The following is a 20,822-nucleotide window of genomic DNA, read 5'->3' as shown; positions in this document are numbered from 1 at the left end:
CTGCGGGCATGGTACAGAAGAATGCAGGGCTGTAGGCATGGTACAGGAGAATGCAGTGCTGCGGGCATGGTACAGGAGAATGCAGTGCTGTGGGCATGGTACAGAAGAATGCAGGGCTGTAGGCATGGTACAGGAGAATGCGGGGCTGCAGGCATGGTACAGAAGAATGCAGGGCTGTGGGCATGGCACAGAAGAATGCGGGGCTGCAGGCATGGTACAGGAGAAAGCAGGGCTACGGGCATGGTACAGGAGAATGCAGGGCTGCGGGCCTGGTACAGGAGAATGTGGGGCTGTGGGCATGGTAAAGGAGAATGCGGGGCTGTGGGCATGGTAAAGGAGAATGCGGGGCTGCGGGCCTGGTACAGGAGAATGCGGGGCTGTGGGCATGGTAAAGGAGAATGCGGGGCTGCGAGCATGGTACAGGAGAATGCGGGGCTGTGGGCATGGTACAGGAGAATGCGGGTCTGCGGGCATGGTGCAGGAGAATGCAGGGACTGCGGGCATAGTACAGGAGAATGCAGGGTCTGCGGGCATGGTGCAGGAGAATGTGGGGCTGCGGGCATAGTACAGGAGAATGCAGGGTCTGTGGGCATGGTGCAGGAGAATGCAGGGTCTGCGGGCATGGTGCAGGAGAATGCAGGGTCTGCGGGCATGGTGCAGGAGAATGCGGGGCTGCGGGCATATTACAGGAGAATGCAGGGTCTGTGGGCATGGTGCAGGAGAATGCAGGGTCTTTGGGCATGGTGCAGGAGAATGCAGGGTCTGAGGGCATGGAGCAGGAGAATGCAGGGTCTGCGGGCATGGTGCAGGAGAATGCGGGTCTGCGGGCATGGTACAGGAGAATTCGGGGCTGCGGGCATAGTACAGGAGAATGCAGGGTCTGTGGGCATGGTGCAGGAGAATGCAGGGTCTGCGGGCATGGTGCAGGAGAATGCGGGGCTGCGGGCATAGTACAGGAGAATGCAGGGTCTGTGGGCATGGTGCAGGAGAATGCAGGGTCTGTGGGCATGGTGCAGAAGAATGCAGGGTCTGCGGGCATGGTGCAGGAGAATGCGGGGCTGCGGGCATAGTACAGGAGAATGCAGGGTCTGTGGGCATGGTGCAGGAGAATGCAGGGTCTGTGGGCATGGTGCAGGAGAATGCAGGGTCTGCGGGCATGGTGCAGGAAAATGCGGGTCTGCGGGCATGGTACAGGAGAATTCGGGGCTGCGGGCATAGTACAGGAGAATGCAGGGTCTGTGGGCATGGTGCAGGAGAATGCAGGGTCTGTGGGCAAGGTGCAGGAGAATGCAGGGTCTGCGGGCATGGTGCAGGAGAATGTGGGGCTGCGGGCATAGTACAGGAGAATGCAGGGTCTGTGGGCATGGTGCAGGAGAATGCAGGGTCTGTGGGCATGGTGCAGGAGAATGCAGGGTCTGCGGGCATGGTGCAGGAGAATGCGGGGCTGCGGGCATAGTACAGGAGAATGCAGGGTCTGTGGGCATGGTGCAGGAGAATGCAGGGTTTGCGGGCATGGTGCAGGAGAATGCAGGGTATGCGAGCATGGTGCACGAGAATGCGGGGCTGCGGGCATGGTGCAGGAGAATGCAGGGTCTGCGGGCATGGTGCAGGAGAATGCGGGGCTGCGGGCATAGTACAGGAGAATGCAGGGTCTGTGGGCATGGTGCAGGAGAATGCAGGGTCTGTGGGCATGGTGCAGGAGAATGCAGGGTCTGCGGGCATGGTGCAGGAGACGGACTTGGTACAAGAGAATGCGGGCTGTGGGCATACTACAGGAGATGCAGTGCTGCGGGCATGTACCATGCCCGCAGCACTGCATCTTCTGTAGTATGCCTGCAGCCCCGCATAATGACAGGTAGTGTGCAGTCTCACTTACCTGTTCCTAAAGGGCGCCTTAGGATTTAAAAATGGCGCCGCCCGGGGCCACACGTCAACACGTCCGCGGCCGGCCTGACATGCACACTGTGCATGCGCCGCCGCCGCCACCGCTCGGGAGAACTAATAGATGTTCGGCTATTTCCGGAAATAGCCGAACATCTATTAGTTCTCCCGAGGGGCGGCGGCGCATGCACAGTGTGCATGTCGGACCAGCCGCGGACCTTTTTTTTTTTTTTTTTTGCGATAGGCGAAGGAGAGAAGAGGCGGCCGGGGGCCGCCCCTCTCTAAGTGCCGCCTGGGACCCATGGTAGGGCCGGCCCTGACCTTTGGGATGAATTTGAGCAGAGACTGCGAGCCAGGCCTTCTCTCCAACATCAGTGCCTGACCTCACAAATGCGCTTCTGGAAGAATGGTCAAACATTCCCATAGACACACTCCTAAAACTTTGTGGACAGCCTTCCCAGAAGAGTTGAAGCTGTTATAGCTGCAAAGGGAGGGCCAACTCAATATTGAACCTTATGGACTAAGACTGGGATGCCAATAAAATTCATGTGGGTGTAAAGGCAGGCGTCCCAATACCTTTGGTAATATGGTGTATGTAAGGGTTTACAACCACTTTAGCTCTTTCACACTCTATCCAAAATGATGCTGACAGTCTTCCCAGTATGGAGAAACAAAGAAATACAGAAGGGACGAAAGTCTTTTTTTTTTCCAGAAAAAAAAACTGCTTTAGACTCCCTTCAGTACTGGCCATATATATATATATCAGAGCCTAGGCAACCCCTTGTGTCATTTTGCTATAAGGGGCAATCAATGCTCAGATTGGCTGACACAACCCTTCAGAGATCAGAGGATCAAGTACCTAGACCTCCACACATGTGGTCAACACTGAAGGGAACCTGGAACAGCATTTTCCCCAGGAAAAGTATTTCAGCCATTATGTTATTCATTAGTTATGCGTGATCATCCCAGTGAGACTGATGTTAACATTTTAGCACAGGCTGCACCTTTGGGTGTACAGAACTACAGTTTTAGTCGCTGATCTGAAATACGGTATCATCAAGAAATGTACACTCACCACTATTCTGGATCTGCCTGTGAATATTAAATTCTCCTTTTGGGGTGCGTATAGCATTGGGGGTCCGCGGTCTCTCCTTCCCGTTCTCCTTGGCTGTTTGAGTCTTCTGTGTTTCCAAATGCTTTGTAAGTAAAGTGGTCATCTTATCCTTTGCTGCAAACCCCTTCTTCTGCAGAATAGACTGCAGCTCATGGACCCTGAGAAAACCAGTACCAACAATTATTATACATTTAATCATTCAAAATTATCATTTTTTAATTGCTAAAGTGGGTCAAAACTTTTTTTTTTTTTTTTAGTGGTAATAGGTTAGAACTGCTGTGAGGTTTGTATTAGGGATCGACCGATTACCAGCAAAGCCGATATATTGAGTGCCGCTCTGCACTTTTCCCGATATATCAGAATCGGCCCCTGAGGTTACTGATATTGCCGATATTTTGGGAAAGTGCTTGTACCAGAGTGATGCCTGCAGCTAGAGGCATCACCCCGGTACCGGCGTCCATAGCTGACGGTCGGCTGTCTTGTAATGACGACCGATGCGGCTGAGAAGCCGCTCGGCTGTCATTACAAGGAGTGGGATGGGACATTCCCCCCCCCCCCTCCTGCCGCCTTCTGCGGGACGGGAGACCCAGGCAACCAGCCTGCACGGCCGTCGAAGACCCAACCAAAGCCGCATTCGGCTCTGATCAGGTCTCCATGTAAAAACCCGGAAGTGATGTCATGACATCACTTCCGATTATTCTGCGCCAGATTTAAAAAAATTACAGCATTCAAAACAGCCAAACTTGGCGATTTGAATGCTTTCAACCACTTGCCGACCGCCGCCCAACTATATAGGGTGGCGGTCAGCCCCTCCCAGGCAAAGTGACGTACCGGTACGTCACTAGCCTGGGAGCGAATAGGGGGCAAGGGCGCGCCGCCGGAGGCGCACTCCCGCCCCCGCTCGTACCCGAAGAAGACGGCGCGTGTGACCGGCGAACCCGATGTCCGCCGGTCACTTGTGATCGTCGGGTAGAGAGGGAGAAAGGCAGGCGGCTAATGTAAACAAAGCCGCCTGTCATTCTCCCCTGTGTAAAATCACTCGGTCCTGCTATGTAGGACCGTTGATCTGTGCTGTTACACACACAGCCACATCCAATGACAGTAAGAAACACGCCCCCTAGGGACACACTTAACCCCTCCCTCTCCAATAAAGTTAACCCCTTCACTGCCAGTGTCATTTTTACAGTAACAGTGCATATGTATAGCACTGATTACTGTAGTAATGTCACTGGTTCCCCCAAAAGTGTCAGAAATGTCAGTCAAGGGTCCGACCTGTACGCCGCAATGTCGCAGTCCCGCAAAAAAAATCGCAGATCGCCGCCATTACTCGTTAAAAAAAAAACAACAAAAATGACATAAATCTTTCTCGTAGTTAGTAAACGCAATAACTTTTGCGCAAACCAATCAAAATACGCTCATTGTGATTTTTTTTTTACCAAACATAGGTAGCAGAAAACAAATTGGCCAAAAATTGTAAAAAATTTTGATTTTTACATTTTTTGGGGGGGAATTTCGATACCGATATGCGATGACCAAAATATCGGTATCGGCAATAAAAAAACGATATCGGTCGATCACTAGTTTGTATAGCTGTTTGTGTCCCTGTTAGGGACACTTTTTATATTCTCTATGAGTCCTGAAGACCATTATCTCTGGGGCTGAAAGTAGGGAAAAATTTAAAAAATTTGAGTTGTCAAAGAAGCATAATAGAGGGAAATCTTCTACTGGGGACACTTGTTCTGGTGACAGCTATCTAAGGGGGGATTTTTCTTCCTTTGAAGATACAGTATTTCCAGTTTTGCGTGTGTTGGTTTAATCCGCCATGCCCTGAGTTACTGTAGGACACGGTAGTAACGTAGGGGTCAATGAATGAAACCACAGCACTGGAGGGACCTTCATCTTCCCTTTTGTCCTTACAGGCAATTCCTTTTTTCCAAAAAAATGGTTTTCATCCAGCAAGAGTTAAGCTGGTAACTCATAGATTGGAATTCTGCAGGTTCAGTAGGGACTGGTGGATTATCGATCCATGTATGGGCACCCTGGTTGTACACAAGTCGATCTATCATTTGACTTATGTGCAACCAGCCTGTCGGATATATTCCAAAGGATTAGTGCCACTGGCTATAGCCGGCAACACTTCCTTCAGGGAAGGCTGTAGGAGAAGGCGCTGTAGGAGTGTTGATGGGGAAACCAAGATATTTTCTTCCCTTCCACTTATGGTGGAAGGGAAGAAAATGACATAATCTTTGGCCTTCCTTAGTTAAAGTAAAACTATAGACAAAACTGTTTTTTTTTTTCCCATTTTGGATAGAGCAAGCAAGGGCGATAACCCCTGTCAGGGTTTTTTTTTTTGCCATCTGTGTCCCATTGGGGAGACTTTCCCTCACTTCCTGTCCCGTAGCCAGACAGGAAGTGAGAGGGAATCCATTGGGAACCCCCAGGTCACCAGAACTAATGTCCCCATTGGAAGATTTCCCCTCTTTTATTTTTTTCTGTGGACAACCCAAAATTTGGGATTTTGTTTTACTTTCCTTTACAATGATAATGGTAAATAGGACAAATAGAGAGGGGGAATCACTAATGGGGTTACAGACCGCAAAAAAAACAAAAAAAAACAATAGGTGTTCTAATCCATCTCCAAAAATGTACAAAATGTTTTCCTTTAGTTACACTTTAAAGACATTTAGGACTTGTTCACACTATCTCTGGTCTCTGAAGAGCAATCAGCATTCAGATCACTCTTTAGTGAGCATTTGACAGGCGGTGAAGAACTGTATCACCTCCTCACTGGCTGTTTTAACTCCTTGAACCCGGCACTATCGCGCATTGTATGTGGTTGCAGGATGCTCATAGAGCATCCCCATTCACTTGAATGGGCTGTGGGGTAGTAATTCCTGCTTTGCTTCACAGCCGTAACCGTGTGTACATCCCTCTGCAGCTAAAGCAGGAGTGGTTAGGGGGAGGGGGAGGTGGTTGTAAGAATGCGGCTCAACTGTAGAGTTTTACTGCCTCCCAACTGCTAGTGTGAATAAGCCCGTACTGGTCTTTTGTATTACTCCCACCACTTATCCTTTTCTGAAGTATATCTTACTATTATGTGGAGGTCGCTAAGCACAGGCGTGCTGGTGGATCCTCTGCATGCATGGCTCAGTCATGTGATTGCTAATATCCTAAGACTGAGCGCAACTCACATGGCGCCATATAAAATTAAATTTTTCTTGTCTAGTTATCTTTGTTAGCTCCGGATAGCACTTCTCTGCCTTGCAGCACTAGTTTTCATGTTCTCCTGTGTTTCTATTGGTTGCCTCCCGCACAGGGCCGGTGCTCCCACTAGGCGAACTAGGCAGCCGCCTAGGGCGCACTGCTGCTTAGGGGGCGCAGCCACGGCCACTGGTTTCCCTACTAGCCTGGCAGCCACCCTAGAGTGACCAGACGTCCACAGTGCACCGTGAACTGGAGCAGGGGGGCGCCATAGTTCCCACTTGGGCTGCCTCCAGAGGGGAGGGGGGGGGGGGAATATGGGGATTAGAGCGCTGCCTGATTACAAAAAGCTAAGTTCTTCTGCTTACCCGACAGGGAGGCTGTCATATGAAGTCCTGCCTCCTGGACCGGCTCCTACTTATGATAGACAGAACACTGGTGACGTCTCTCATAGGAGCCGGTCCAGGAGACGGGACTTCGTATGACCGCCTCCCCGCCGGGTAAGCAGAACTTGGCTTTTTGTAATCATGCGGTACTCTAATCCCTTCTGCATTGGATGGGGTAACTGGTCACTCTGCATTGGATGGGGGCACTGGTCACTCTGCATTGGGTGGGAGCACTGGTCACTCTGCATTGGATGGGGGCACCGGTCACTCTGCATTAATGGGGGCACTGGTCACTCTGCAATAATGGGGCACTGCGAGTGATGCAAGTATAGGGGGAAGTTTGGGGAATGCATGGAGTGTGCTGCGAGAATAGGGAATAGGGACATTTTGAAGTTTTTTTTTTATTTATGGGGGGGGGGGGGCAAGTAGCTGGTCTTGCCTAGGGCGCAGAATAGTCTAGCACCGGCCCTGCTCCCGCACTCCGAAGACATGTCGGTAGGTTAATTGGCTCCTGTCCAAATTGTCCCTAGTAAGTGTATCTATGAATCTCAGATAGGGACTGAAGACTGTAAACTCCTTGAGGGTGTAGCACTGTAGCTATATAATTATGCCCGGGTCTCTCACTGATTAATCCACAGCCAGCCACAGGGTATTTTCACACAGCCAGGTGCACACACTCCTCCATTCGTTGTCTCCAATAAACAGTCTAGGGGATGTGTTTTTAGGTTTTATTTGGAGAACTTGGATAGGAGAAGAGATTTAGGCCGGTCATACGTGGGTCGAATTTTGAAAGAATTTTTGTTTGAATTTCGCACCATTAGTGGGCCACAGCAATAGCCGATTTTCACGCGGTCATCAAATTTGAGTGATCGGGCATGTTGGAAATTTTTGGAAAAACAAACGATTTTCTAATCAATGATGGGAGAATCGTGTGAGAAATATAATAAAAAAAAAAAAAATGTGCATGAGCGCAAGAAAAGAAAATTCCCGGAAAGAAAAGAAAATTCCCAGACACGAAAATTATTTTCTGTAGCAATAGGAGGTGAAATTGGAGGCTTCGTTGGTCAAATTTTGAAATCAATGGTGGCACCATCAAATCACAAAATGCACAGAATTTCTGACTTACGAAAGAAAACTCTTTCGAAATTCGACCCATGTATGGTCAGCCTTGAATGAATGAATGAATGAATGTACCTTAATTTTTTTTCTGTATTAATTAATGTTGTATTGTATTAATATTGTATTCATTTGTATTGTATTAACTTTAATTTTTGTATTGTGGTTACTGTACCTATCTTTTTCATGTGTGGTGCTCTTTTTCCAATAAAAACTTTTATGGAAAAAAATGAATGGCGGGTGAAATATAAAAGTTGCTAAGAGGAGTCAAAAGTCCCACTGCAGCTCAAATAATGTGCAGCCATCTCCTCTGTGTGTGTGCGCTCTTGATTGGTGGGCTGCATTGATAAATCTGCTTACTATTACACATGACAGCAATCTTTGCAGCATGGCTAGACTCTTAACATCCAAACAATTTTGGGGATTACGGATAGGTTAGGATTTGGAAAACAAGCAAAACAAGAGAATAGTGAAAGGGATTTTTTTTTTCCAAAATGCTACAAATTTTAGGACCGATTTGGAATTCACTTTACTTTTGATTGCAGGTTGGTAAAAGCAGGAATAAAAGCAAACAAGTCAACTACATTTATAAAGTGCCTTGCTGCTAGTTATCAGAGAGTAACCACTAAAGACTTATACAATCATGCCCTCTGCTGGTCAGTTGTGGCAAGTGCATTACCACTAGCTCTGCAAACCAAGCCTTCTATCCTAACAAAGATATTCAAGTTTAAGGCTTCATTTACAGGGGTTGACCCAGGGCCATCTTACCGAATGGGCATGCTGGGCAGTTGCCCAGGGCCCCCACTTCCGCGGGAGGCCCTACCTGCCCAGTGACCCAGCCGCAGCTAAGCATTAGTCCCGATTCCTGTGTGAACTTAGCAGATGGCAAGCGCCTGTCGGCCCTGCACTGCTGTCAGGGCACTTTGGCCGTGGAGGAGGAGCCCACAACTGCAGGAATGCCTGTAGGAATGCAGGCACACACAGGACAGTTGCCTTATGGATAATTTTCATTTTTATTCTTGTGGGTGATTGTGTAGGCAGGGCCCCAGTGCACTGCATTGCCCGGGGCCCTTTAATGCTCATAAGATGGCACTGGGTTGACCTATTCATACACCATGCAAAGGACTGTCTTTGCCAGCACGAGATGCAATCACCCCCACAGCTGTCAAACTGGGGACCAGCGGCTGAGTGTATGCAGCCTCTTCAGCCAAATAGACGTGAATGGGACTGCCTGCATGGAGACACACAGAACACCTGTGCATCCCATGTGGGCAAAGATGGCGCTTTGTATGGGTGGATGGATAGATATGTGTGTGCATGAGGCCTAAAAGTGACTCTAAACTCTGGTCTAAAAATACGATATATATACTTATATTCAAGTATGTCTTCATAACTCAAAAACATTTCTTTTATCGTTCTCAACCTCCTTAACCACTTAAGCCCCAGCCCTATTTCGGACACTTTTTGTTTACAAGTTAAAATCAGTATTTTTTCCTAGAAAACTACATAGAACCCCGAAACATTATATATATATATATATTTTTTTTTTTTTAGCAAAGACTCTGGAGAATAAAATGGCGGTCATTGCAATATTTTTTATCACGTGGTATTTGCGCGGCGGTCTTTAAAAACGCCACTTTTTTGGAAAAAATTACGAAAAATCACATTTCACTGCATTTAAAAAAAACTAAACAGTAAAGTTATATTGTGAAAGATGATGTCACACCGAGTAAATAGATACCCAACATGTTACAGTTTAAAATTGCGCACACCCGTGGGATGGCGACAAACTACGGTCAATAGAAATCTCAATAGGTGACGCTTTAAAATTTTTTAACGGTTACCAGTTTAGAGTTAGAGTGTAACTCTTTTTTTTAAAAATTATTGCTCACTCTCTGGCGATTGCGGCGATACCTCACATGTGTGGTTTGAACAGCGATTTCATTGGCGGCTCGACTTCCATATGCGTTTTCTTTCATGCGGGAGCTAACGGCGACAGGGGCAGCTAAGATTTTTTTTTTTTCCTATTTATTTTATTTTTTTTTAACTTTATCACAGGTTTTTTAAAAAAATAAAAAATCTGATCACTTTTATTGCTGTCAAAAGCAATGTATACATCCCTTGTGACAGCAATATGCAGTGACAGGTACTCTTTATGGAGGGATCAGGGGTCTAAAAGACCCCAAACCCCTCCACTACACTTCCATGTAATCAAAACGCCAAAAACTGCATTTTTGAATACACTTGTTTTTTAAATTTGCTGCCTTTAGCAGCAGAGTAACCCGGACGTGACGTGATGGCCTCCGGGTTACGTCATCAGAGACCGGATCGAAGCCGCTTTCAGCTTTGATCGGGCCTCCATCCAGCCGGCAGATGTGCCGGCTGGGTGCTCGGGTCTCCCGGTGGGACGGGAGACCCGGGCAAAGCCGCGGAAGGTGGCGGGAGGGGGGACGCCCCCTCCCGTTCGCAGGGGTAACGACCGAGCGTCTCCCGTGCTGTATCGGTCGTTACCGACGGAAAGCCGACCGCCGGCTCTAAACAACGGCACTGGGGTGATGCCTCTAGCTAGAGGTCTCACCCCGGTATAACACCGCAAAGTCAGCTGACGTACCCCTACGTCACTTTGCGGTAAGTGGTTAAAATCTCCAATCTTCTGTTTTATGCTGCTGCTGGAGTTTTAAAAGCATCAGCTTGTATAGACCTTTTAAAAGATCGTTAGTTTGTAACAGCCAACGCATTTCAGGGGCTCGGTACTTCCCCTTCATCAGGACTAAAAAGCAGATGATGTAGACATTTGAATTAGAAAAGCTGCTGTGATCTGACTTCCTGTTAGAAGGTGGCTTTGTTTGCTCTCTATGGTCCCACTGTATGTAGGAACATAGTCACCCTCTCTTACTCCTGAGATAGACTATGGACTATGAGATGTGTAGTCTGCATAGAGTGCCGACATGACCGTAACTAACTGTTCCAACAAACACTAGGAAACAATTTCAGGAAAAAAATACATTATAGGGCAATTAAGTAGTGGATGTGTATGGATTGTGTTTGGAGAATAAGAATATTGTTAAGTGCCGGTTCACACTAATACGACTTGTCAGGCGACTTGGTCAGCCTGGCAAGTCGTGCACCGTCGCGGTCATTGAGTAGTACAGGACCGGTTCTAATAGGAGCGACACAAGTCGCTCCGACTTAGAAAAAGGGTCCTGTACTACTTCGGGGCGACCTCGGAATGACTTACATAGACATTCATTATATGAAGTCCATGCAAGTCGTGCCGAAGTCGCGCTGCACGCGACTTCACAGGTCGCCCCCTAAGTCGGAGCGACCTAGTGTGAACAGGCACTTAGTGTCACTTTAATAACATTGTTGAGTAACAATGTACCTATTAGTTACAGAAGGGTTAGCACAGTGGTTAAAAGACAACTTCACTTTAAGAAAAGCTTTCTTTTATAGACCTACTGTTTCCCCTATTTCTAACCCCCTGGAACCTGTATGTGGAATAAGAACCTTCAGCCCCCCCCCCCCCCCCCCCCCCAAGATTGTCACTGGGCTGCCCTGCATGGTGCAACACAGATTTGTGTTTAAATTGTCCTGGCATGATGCCACTTGCCCAATTTATTGTTATATATGATCTCATACTCAGGGACAGACATAAGATTTGTGCAGACTTTGCAGCTGAACAAGGGTCTTCTGGGACATAGGGGCCCATTTATACTAGATGTGGATCAGATGGGTGCAGGAACCCCTCTTGCTGTCCCATAGACTTGGACAAGGCTCGTAACCTGTTGCCAATTGATACACAATGAGTAAGTTTTACTTTGCATGAGGGGTCCAAAAATTGGTGTTGCACAGGACCCCTTTAACACAGACCTTCAACCACTCAAAGTACTTTAACCACTTCTGGACTGGAAGATTTCCCCCCTTAATGACCAGGCCATATTTTGCGATTCGGCACTGCGTTATTTTAACGGACAATTGCGCAATCATGCGAAGCTGTACCCAAACAAAATTGATGTCCTTTTTTTCCCACAAATAGAGCTTTCTTTTGGTGGTATGTGATCACTTCTACGATTTTTATTTTTTGCCCTATAAAAAAAAAAAATGCGACAATTATGAAAAAAAAAATATATATATATTTTTCACTTTCTGCTATATAACATTCCCAAAAAAAAAAACATTTAAAAATCTAATTTATTTTAACAGTTTAGGCCAATTTGTTTTCTGCCACATATTTTTGATAAAAAAAAAAATCGCAATAAGCGTATCTTGATTGGTTTGCGCAAAAGATATTGCTTCTACTATCTACGGGAAAGATTTATTTAATTTTTATTGTTTTCTTTTTTTTTTTTACTAGTAATGGCAGCGATCTGCGATTTTTAGCGGGACTGCGACATTGCGTCAGACAGATCGGACCCCTAACTGACATTTTTGACACTTTTGGGGGTACCAGTGACATTACTACAGTAATCAGTGCTAAAAATATGCACTGTTACTGTAATAATGACGCTGGCAGGGAAGGGGTTAACACTCTGGGGGATCAAGGAGTTAAATGTGAGCCTAGGGGAGTGATTCTAACTGTATGGGGGGGGCTTGTGAAATGATCACAGAGATCTGTGATCTTATATAGAAGGATCAAGGAAGCTCTGTGATCATTCCAGAGAGAAGAAGGGTCAGATGTGTTTACGACAGCTGACCATTCTTCTCTCTCAGCGGGGAGCGATCGCGGGTGTCAGGCGGCAATCGGAGCCGCCTGCCCCATGCATCGGAGTCCCCGCTGCCAAGTGGGGGCGGGAGCGCGCCCCCCTTGCTGCAGGTGCGGGACCGATGTAGCCCTATGTCGGTTTGTGCAGGAGGGCCGCACTGCCGCAGTATATATGCGGTGGGCAGTCCGGAAGCGGTTAAATAATTTTCCTCCTCTCCCCTCCTCTCCCCTCCTGTAGAACAATCAGACATTGCCATTTCCGCCCCCCCCCCCCCAATTTTTTTTAAGCAGGTCCTGGCTCCACTCTTCCAGCTTGTCTCACCTAGGTGATAATGACCCCCACCCCCCTTTCCAAAATTCTTATCAAGTGTCCCAGAAGGATTCGGGGAAACCCCGGGCACACTGCGCCTATGCTGGACGATCTTGGGCACACTGCATATGTGAAGCTGTGTGTCCTGAGGGGCCCAGTGCAAGATCCAGGAAGAGACACGCAGACTCCTGATAAAGACAGTACAGAAGATGGTGATGGGGGACCCAGATCAGCAAGTTTCTCCAGGCAACACTTGATTCTCTGGACATGTGAGAATGTTTTTTTGCTTTTTGAGGACAACCAGTGATACAGATAAGAAGGAAAAACCCCAAGAGGGGAATAAAGTTCCTATTCAATTACTCCGTCTGCCAAGTGTTCATTTATAGGACTTCTATAGGAATGAATGGGTTGAGCTAAAGGTATTTTACACTGGTGGTTGCAATAAGGCAGCCTTTCTCAACTAGGGTTCCATGGGGCCTCGGGTTCCTCCAGAGGCTGCTAGGGTTTCTATGAATAATGAGTAATTTCTGCCTCTCAGATGGGTAACCACAGGCTTCAGTTATCTTTACGGCTATCTGTAAGACGGGGGATTCTTCCCAATTAACACAAGTATAGGGGCATTCTTTCCAATTACCACCAATGTAAGGAGCATTCTTCCCAATGGCCACCTTTGTAAGTAGTATTAAATTTAACTGTACTGACCACCAAGTATTCTTTCTAATGACAAACAAAGTAAAGAGTATTTATCCCACTGACCACCAACATAAGGAGTATTCTTTCCACCGACAACCAATGTAAACAGCATTCTCTCCAATGACGACCAATGTAAAGAGTATTCTTCCCAGTGACTATCAATGTAAAGAGCATTCATCCCACTGACCACCAATGTAAGGCATATTCGTTCCACTGCCCTGATCACCAATGTAAGAAGCATTTTTCCCACTGGTAGCCAATGTAAACAGCATTCTCTCCCATGACAACCAATGTAAAGAACATTCTTTCCAATGACCGCCAACGTAAGGAGCATTCTTCCCAAAGACAACTAATGTAATCAGCATTTATCCCATTGACCACCAATGTAAGGAGTATTCTTTTCACTGGACTGACCACCAATGTAAAGAGCATTCTTCCCAATGACCATCAATGTAAAAAGCATTCTTCCCACTGACCATCAACATAAAGAGTATTCCACTGCGATGACCACCAGTGAAAGAATCATCCTTATTTTGGATGGTGGTCACCCATTAAAACAGAGCAGTGTTTTGAAAATTAGGCACAGACATGATTTAGGATTACCAGTAAATGCCAAAGCTAATATCTGTTCTGGATGAGTGGTCAAGGCTGGAAAATGATCTCACAGGAGCTAATAGTTCTTATCTCATGAACACATTTACAAACAATCCTGATAGGGATCCATCTATTCTACGCTTCACACTCATTGGTATCATCAATGTGCCTGTGTGTGACAGATAGGAACTGTGTTAGAGAGCAATGAAGCAGATGCTCAATATGCTCAGGGACTTTCTATACCCTTAGGGCAGCCAGAAATAGGAAAATCTCATTGGCCTCCCTAGAATAATTCTTTCATGCATCAGAAGCACCTCTGCCTTGAGATGGGGTTGAGGGCTGTGGAGGCTGCAGAGATTAGCCCGTAAAAATTTGCCTGTCCTTGAAGAGGTCTCCGCACATCTCTAACACCAACATCTTGTGATGTATAGAATATTTTAATATCTTGTGATGTATGGTTCCTTCCCAAACATTTACATCAGTCCCTACCCATGAGAAGCCTGTAGTCTATGTCCCTAACACAGTCCTCAAAGGTGTTCTATAACGTCAGTTTCATCAGCAGACAATTAAAGGATCACTCCTAGAAATATAATTTTGGATGATGGTTGCAGTTTGAAATATCCACCATCTTCCCTGGTTTTTAGCATGGAAATATCCATATATACAGTGCTGTGAAAAAGTATTTTCCTGATTTTTTTTTTCATATTTGTCACACTTAAATGGTTTAGAATGATCATCAAAAAATTTTAAATTTACACACAGATAATCCAAGTAAATACAAATGTAGTTTTTAAATGATGATTTCATTTTTTAAAGGGAAGCAAACTGTCCAAACCTGCCTGGTCCTATGTAAGAAAATAATTGCCCCCTAAACCTAATAACTGGTTGTGCCACCCTTGGTGGCAACAGCTGCAATCAAGTGTTTGCTATAACTGGCAATGAGTCTTTTACATCGCTGTGGAGGAATTTTGCAGGATTGTTTTAATTCAGCCACATTAGAGAGTTTGCGACCACGAACAGCCATTTAAGGTCATGCCACTACATCTTAATAAGATTAAAGTCCGGACTTTGACTGAGTCACTCCAAAACCCTAATTTTGTTTTATTGAGCAATTCAGAAGTGGACTTGCAGGTTTGTTTTGGATCATTGCCCTGATGCATAACCCAAGTGTGCTTGAGGTCAGGAACTGATGGCCTGACATTCTCCTTCAGGATTTTCTGAGTGTAGAATTCATGGTTACATCAATTATGGTAAGTTGTCCATGTCCTGAAGCTGCAAAGCAGCCCCAGACTATCACACTACCACCACCACGTGTGACTGTTGGTATGATGTTCTTTATGAAATGTTGTGTTAGATTTACACCAGATGTAACAAGACACACACCTTCCAAAAAAGTTCAACTTTTGTCTCATCAGTTCACAGAATATTTGCCCAAAAGTCTTGGTGGGAATTGTGAGACGAGCCTTTGTGTTATTTTTGGTCAGCAGTGGCTTTGGCCTTGGAACTCTCCCATGTATGCTATTTTTGCCCAGTTTCTTTCTCATTTCGGAATCATAAACCCAGTGGTGTATTTAGGATTTGTGCTGCCCTAGGCCTGACTAAACTTGTGCACCCCCTAATTTAAATATGACCCACCCCTTCCTGTAAAGGCCACACCCTTTACAGGAAGGGGTGTTTATGACCTCCTCTGTCATCGGTAAACCACAGACCACAACCACAGTCTATCAGTGCAACCTCATAAGTTCAGCCTCATCAGTGACCATCAGTGCAGCCTCATCAGTGCAGCATATCAGTGCTGCCTTATCAGTGCAGCCTCATTAGTGCCCATCAGCACAGTTTATCAGTACCCACCATTGCCGCCTCATCAGTGGCCATCAGAGCACTATATTAGTGCCCATCAGTACAGCCTATTTGCGCCCATCAGTGCAGCATATGAGTGCCCATCAGTGCCTGGGGGCAGAGGAGAGTAGGCGGAGCCTTTGGCTGCAGTGCCATACTTATTAGCATTGGCGGCCGTAGGGCCAGTTGTATTAAGTGTGGTCGGCGGCCTGTGGTCTGTCCAAATGTCCTGACCGACCGGTATTATCATACTGGTAGGTAGCAGTGTGACCGCTTTATGGGGGTACCAGACTGATTTGCCTCCTGGACCCTGCCCTCTGGCCCAATTCACCACATAAGACTGGCACTATACAAAAAGTGTATCGCAAGCCGGCGGGGTCCCTTTTTCGTGCCGGGAGGAGGCTGTTTTTTTTTTCATGCAGGGTGCAGCTTTTTGCTGTCCCCTCTGCAAAGTGCCGCCCTAGGCCTGGGCCTTGTTGGCCTAGGCCAAGATACAGCACTGTATAAACCCTGACCTTAACTGAGGCAAGTGAGTCCTGCAGTTCTGTAGATGTTGTTTTGGGTTTTTTTATGACTTCCTGAATGAGTCGTAGTTGTGCTCTTGGAGTGATTTAGGTAGACCGGCCATGCCTGGGAAGGTTCGCCACTGTTCCAATTTTTCTCCATTTGTGTATAATGGCTCTCATCGTAGTTTGCAGTCCCAAGGTCTTAGAAATGGCTTTGTAGCCCTTTCCAGACTGATACATGTTGATTACTTTGTTTCTCATCTGTTCTTGAATCTCTTTAGATCGCGAGGCATGATGTGTTGCTTTCTAAGATCTTTTAGTGTGTGTCAGGCAGCTTTTATTTAAGTGATTTCTTGATTCAACAGGTCTGGCAGTAATCAGGCCTAGATGTGGCAAGTGAAATTTATGTGGCTTTCCAAAAAATGTGGTTAATCACAGTTCATTCATGATTTAGTAAGGTGTGTGTGTGGGGGGGGGGGGGGGGTATTTTTTCACATAGGGCCAAGCAGGTTTGGATAGCTTTTTTCCTTAATACATTAAATTGTTGTTTAAAAACTGTATTTTGTATTTACTTATTATCTTTGTGTAACATTACAATATCATTTTTTTATTATCTAAATCATTTAAGTGTGACAATTATGCAAACATAGAAAATCAGGAAAGGGGCAAATACTTTTTCACAGCACTGTACATCAGCATCTCTGCTCACTATTATTACAGTCTTGGTTAGACAATTTTTACATAATGTGGAAAGCAACATGTGCAAACCCTAAAGATAAACTTCTCTCATTCACTTCCATTGGGCCTGTTAAATATACCATTGTTTTTTTTATAATTTTTCTTTTGCCAGGGAGCAAATAAGATGCACCACATCCCTTTAGTAAATAGATATAGAGTAACAGAGGAAGTATGTGGGACTTTAAAAGGTGCAAAATAAATTTTCAATAAATCCAATGATGGAGAAAAATCATTTTCTTTTTTATATAAAAATATTTTTTTTTTTGATTCAAGTACAAAACATCTTTTTTTAAAAACAACATAAAAGAAGGAAAGAGAAACACTTGGTGGTGTCAGCTCAACATGATTCGCCATGGAATAATGGCTTCTTTTGTCGACTTACGGACATCTCTTACAAGTGAAAATCTCAGAAAGGTTGGATTGTGCCTTCTATGAGCGTGTGGATGAAAAGCTTCCCAGATGAGGCAACAAGTAAAGGAACCTCCCACCCTGATTAAGGTAAATCATAGAGGGAAAGCCAGACTGGAGGTGAAAGACCCTTTAAAAGAAGTATGTTGGCACAAAACTCATGTAGAATACTGTACGAAAGGTTTGGTAGATGCCAAAGGGAATCTCTCTCATATCACAAGAACATATTCAAACGGCGGGAGAACCACAAATAGTCCACTCCCAAACTTGAAGAGAATAGAAGTATCTAAGCGGAGGTTCTCTCAAACCAGAGAATCCCCTAAATAGAGCTGCAGGAAGCGCTTCCTTGTCTCACCGCAAACATACAAGATATCAGAAAAAAAATAAATTCATTAACAGAATCACTGAGTTGGAAAAAGTATCACCCCCTCCTAAAAATGACTTGTACACGCATTTAGGAGTAGCTAATCAGCTTCTCAATGGCACACAAAGCCATTTGACTTAAAACTGTGATCAGCTGTGGTCATTTTGATTAACTCAACATAAAAAGAGCTTTTTCTGGAGCATTTCAGCTGCTGGTAGTGCAACTGAAGCAAACAATCGAATATGGGTGGCAAGACACTGTCAAAAAATCTCTGGGATGAAGTTGGGGACAGGAACAAGTCAGAAGATGGACATACCTGCCAACTGTCTTATTTTTGCAGGGACAGTCCCAGCAAATAGGACCCTGTCTTTAATTTGTCCCGGCTGTCTGTAAATGCCCATTAAGGGCAGCCGGTGCCCGTAAAAAAAAAATGGTTGCGGGCTGACATCGTAACTACGCATGAGTCGTTCCGACGCTTGCCGGGCTTGGAAAAGCTAGTACAAGTTCGGCCTGGCAGGCGCGTGCGCTGTTACGTAATGGTGCGGCCTGGTGCCATTTTTAAATCAAAGGCACTCCTTCTTGGCAGCACCTCGCTGGTGCCGACCGCCACAGTCAGCTGCCGAGCAGAGAAGGACCGTCATCCGGGAGTGCTGCTGGACACTACTACATATTCTGTGGAAGGTGAGAAAGCCTTTCATTTTGAATGGGTTTGGGGGCCAATCTCTGACAAGTAGAGGCATTCAAATGAGAAAATGTAAGAGATAGGCAGAGGCACTTCCTGGAATTAAACAACATGACTACAAGGAGCATTGGAAACTTATTCTGCACCTACTACCGTTCATCAAAAATAAACATAGGATTTATGAGTGCAAGGCTTCGCTTACAAAAAGAATGGTATGCATTAAATCTTGGAAAAGCATATATTGAAAGAACCATTTTAAATTACAATTTCAGCCTTAAGGGAGGGCAAATGTAACCAAAGTGTTTTCAATGAGCATGTGTCACTTATGATATAATTCATTATATGTGTGCCTCCCTTTTCAATTTCCTGTAATTCTTTCTTTATTGAGTAGACCCTATAATCTGATGACAAGTAGGCGTAGATTAATTATGTGGAGTGGGCGGAACTTCAGGGAAGTGGGTGTGGTAAGTAATTGATAGCTGTGCTGCAAAATGTCCCTGGAAATTTTTTTCAAATGTTGGCAACTATGGATGGATACAAAAAATGTCAAAGGCTTTATCAATGCTTAGTAGCACAGTGAAGTCTGTGAAGTCTATTATTTAGAAGTGAAAGGTATTTGGTACAACACAGACCCTCCACGGATCATGACGTCTCTCCAAACTGGATGAAAGAGCCAGGAGGAAACTGGTAAGAGAGGCTACCAAGAGGCCTACAGCAACTCTGAAGCGGTTGCAGGAATTTTTGACAAGAAGTAGTCATTGTGTGAATGTGACAACAATATCACAAATTCTCCACAAACGTGGATTGTATGGGAGGGTTGCAAGAAAAAAGCCACTCAATAAATAATCCCATTTTAGTCTCATCTGACCACCTTAAACACACCTCAACGATTCTGAGGCCACATGGAAAAAGGTGTTATGGTCAGATAAGACTAAAATTTAATTATTTGACCTCAACACCAAATGATATCTGATGGGAATTCAATACAGCTCATCATCCAAATAACAGCATTCCTACAGTAAAGCATGAAGGTGGTAAAATCTTGTTATGGGGATGTTTCTCTGCATGACAATTACCCAAAGCACACAGCAAAAATGACCACACAGTGGTTGAAGGAGAAAAAGGTGATTGTCCTTGCATGTCTTAGTCAGAGCCCATACCAAAATTCCAATGAAAATCTGTGGAATGACTTGAAGACTGCAGTCCACGTATGGTCACCATCACAGTTCTGCAAAGAAGAGTGGGCAAATATTGCAAAGTCTAGATGTGCAAACTTAGTAGAGACATCTCCCAACAGACTAAAGACTGTAATTAAATCAAATGGTGGTTCAACAAAATGCTGACACAAGGGGGTGATCCTATTTCCAACTCAGTGATTCTATTTTTGAATTTTTTTTTTCTTACATATTAGTGTTATAGCATTCACTTAGATGTTATAAGTTGCACTGAGTAAGTACAGCTGGATAAAACAAAAAACTATGTCTGTCTTAATTTCAGGCTGCAAAGTAACAAAATGTGATTATTTTAAAGGGGGTGATTATTTTTTATACCCACTGTGGAATGACACTCACAATGTTAAAAACAATATCCAGTGTTAAGGAGTCTGCTGCTTATTCGCGTAAAGCCGCTGGGGAATATGTGGCCAGAGGTCCAGGGGTGCTGGTGGCTCCCAGCGCTTCTTGGAGAGCTCAGAGACACTCCCAGTCGGGTGGGGCGGTCGTAGCATGTGTTCAGAGCCCCCAACAGTGACATCAACAGTTCCCCGGTGTCTCTGAGTGTCTCCAAGTTCTCCAGGAAATGCTAGGAGCCAACAGCGACTTCCGGATCTGTGGCCATGTATACGCAGATGAGCAGCAGACTCCTTAACGCTGGATATTGTTTTTAACATTGTGAGAGTCATTTCTCATTTTTTATACATTATAACTGTGATCATACTACAGTACACTTAGATGGCGCTTCTCTTTATGTTCTTTGTGTCACCTGATTAGGACTTTTTAACAGAAACAACCCCAGCTGGAGTGGCCTGTGTTTTTCGGGCCTCTAAGTTTAGCAATATGGTTACATTTAGTGAAGGTACAGTACTCATTTTTATATGAATAAATGGCTGTGGAACAAATCATCTGAGTTTCCATTATTTCTTATGAGGAAATTATCTTTGTTATACGAGTGCTTTGGATTAAAAGCACATTTCCACGGAACAAATTCCTAGTCTTTCGGTGTGTCCTTTGGAATATGACAAGAAACCCACACAAGCACTAAAAGAATGATTACTAAAGGTGTAGAACATT

At 45.3% G+C, this 20,822-nt stretch overlaps 1 protein-coding gene across 2 annotated transcripts in view; it reads right to left on the bottom strand.

Moving 5' to 3' along the window:
• The window catches only part of LTBP4 (latent transforming growth factor beta binding protein 4), a 355,162-nt gene that overhangs the window by 257,905 nt on the left and 76,435 nt on the right, over positions 1 to 20,822 (bottom strand). For both annotated transcript variants that reach the window (XM_082262863.1, XM_082262864.1), the window contains exon 4: positions 2,957 to 3,153. In XM_082262863.1, the coding sequence (XP_082118989.1) occupies positions 2,957 to 3,153 (197 nt within the window). The remainder of the gene's footprint in view (positions 1 to 2,956; positions 3,154 to 20,822) is intronic.

Source organism: Pelophylax lessonae (assembly GCF_965119305.1).
Source record: "Pelophylax lessonae genome assembly, chromosome: 7".
NCBI lineage: Eukaryota > Metazoa > Chordata > Amphibia > Anura > Ranidae > Pelophylax > Pelophylax lessonae.
This window is presented reverse-complemented; position numbering and strand designations above follow the sequence as displayed.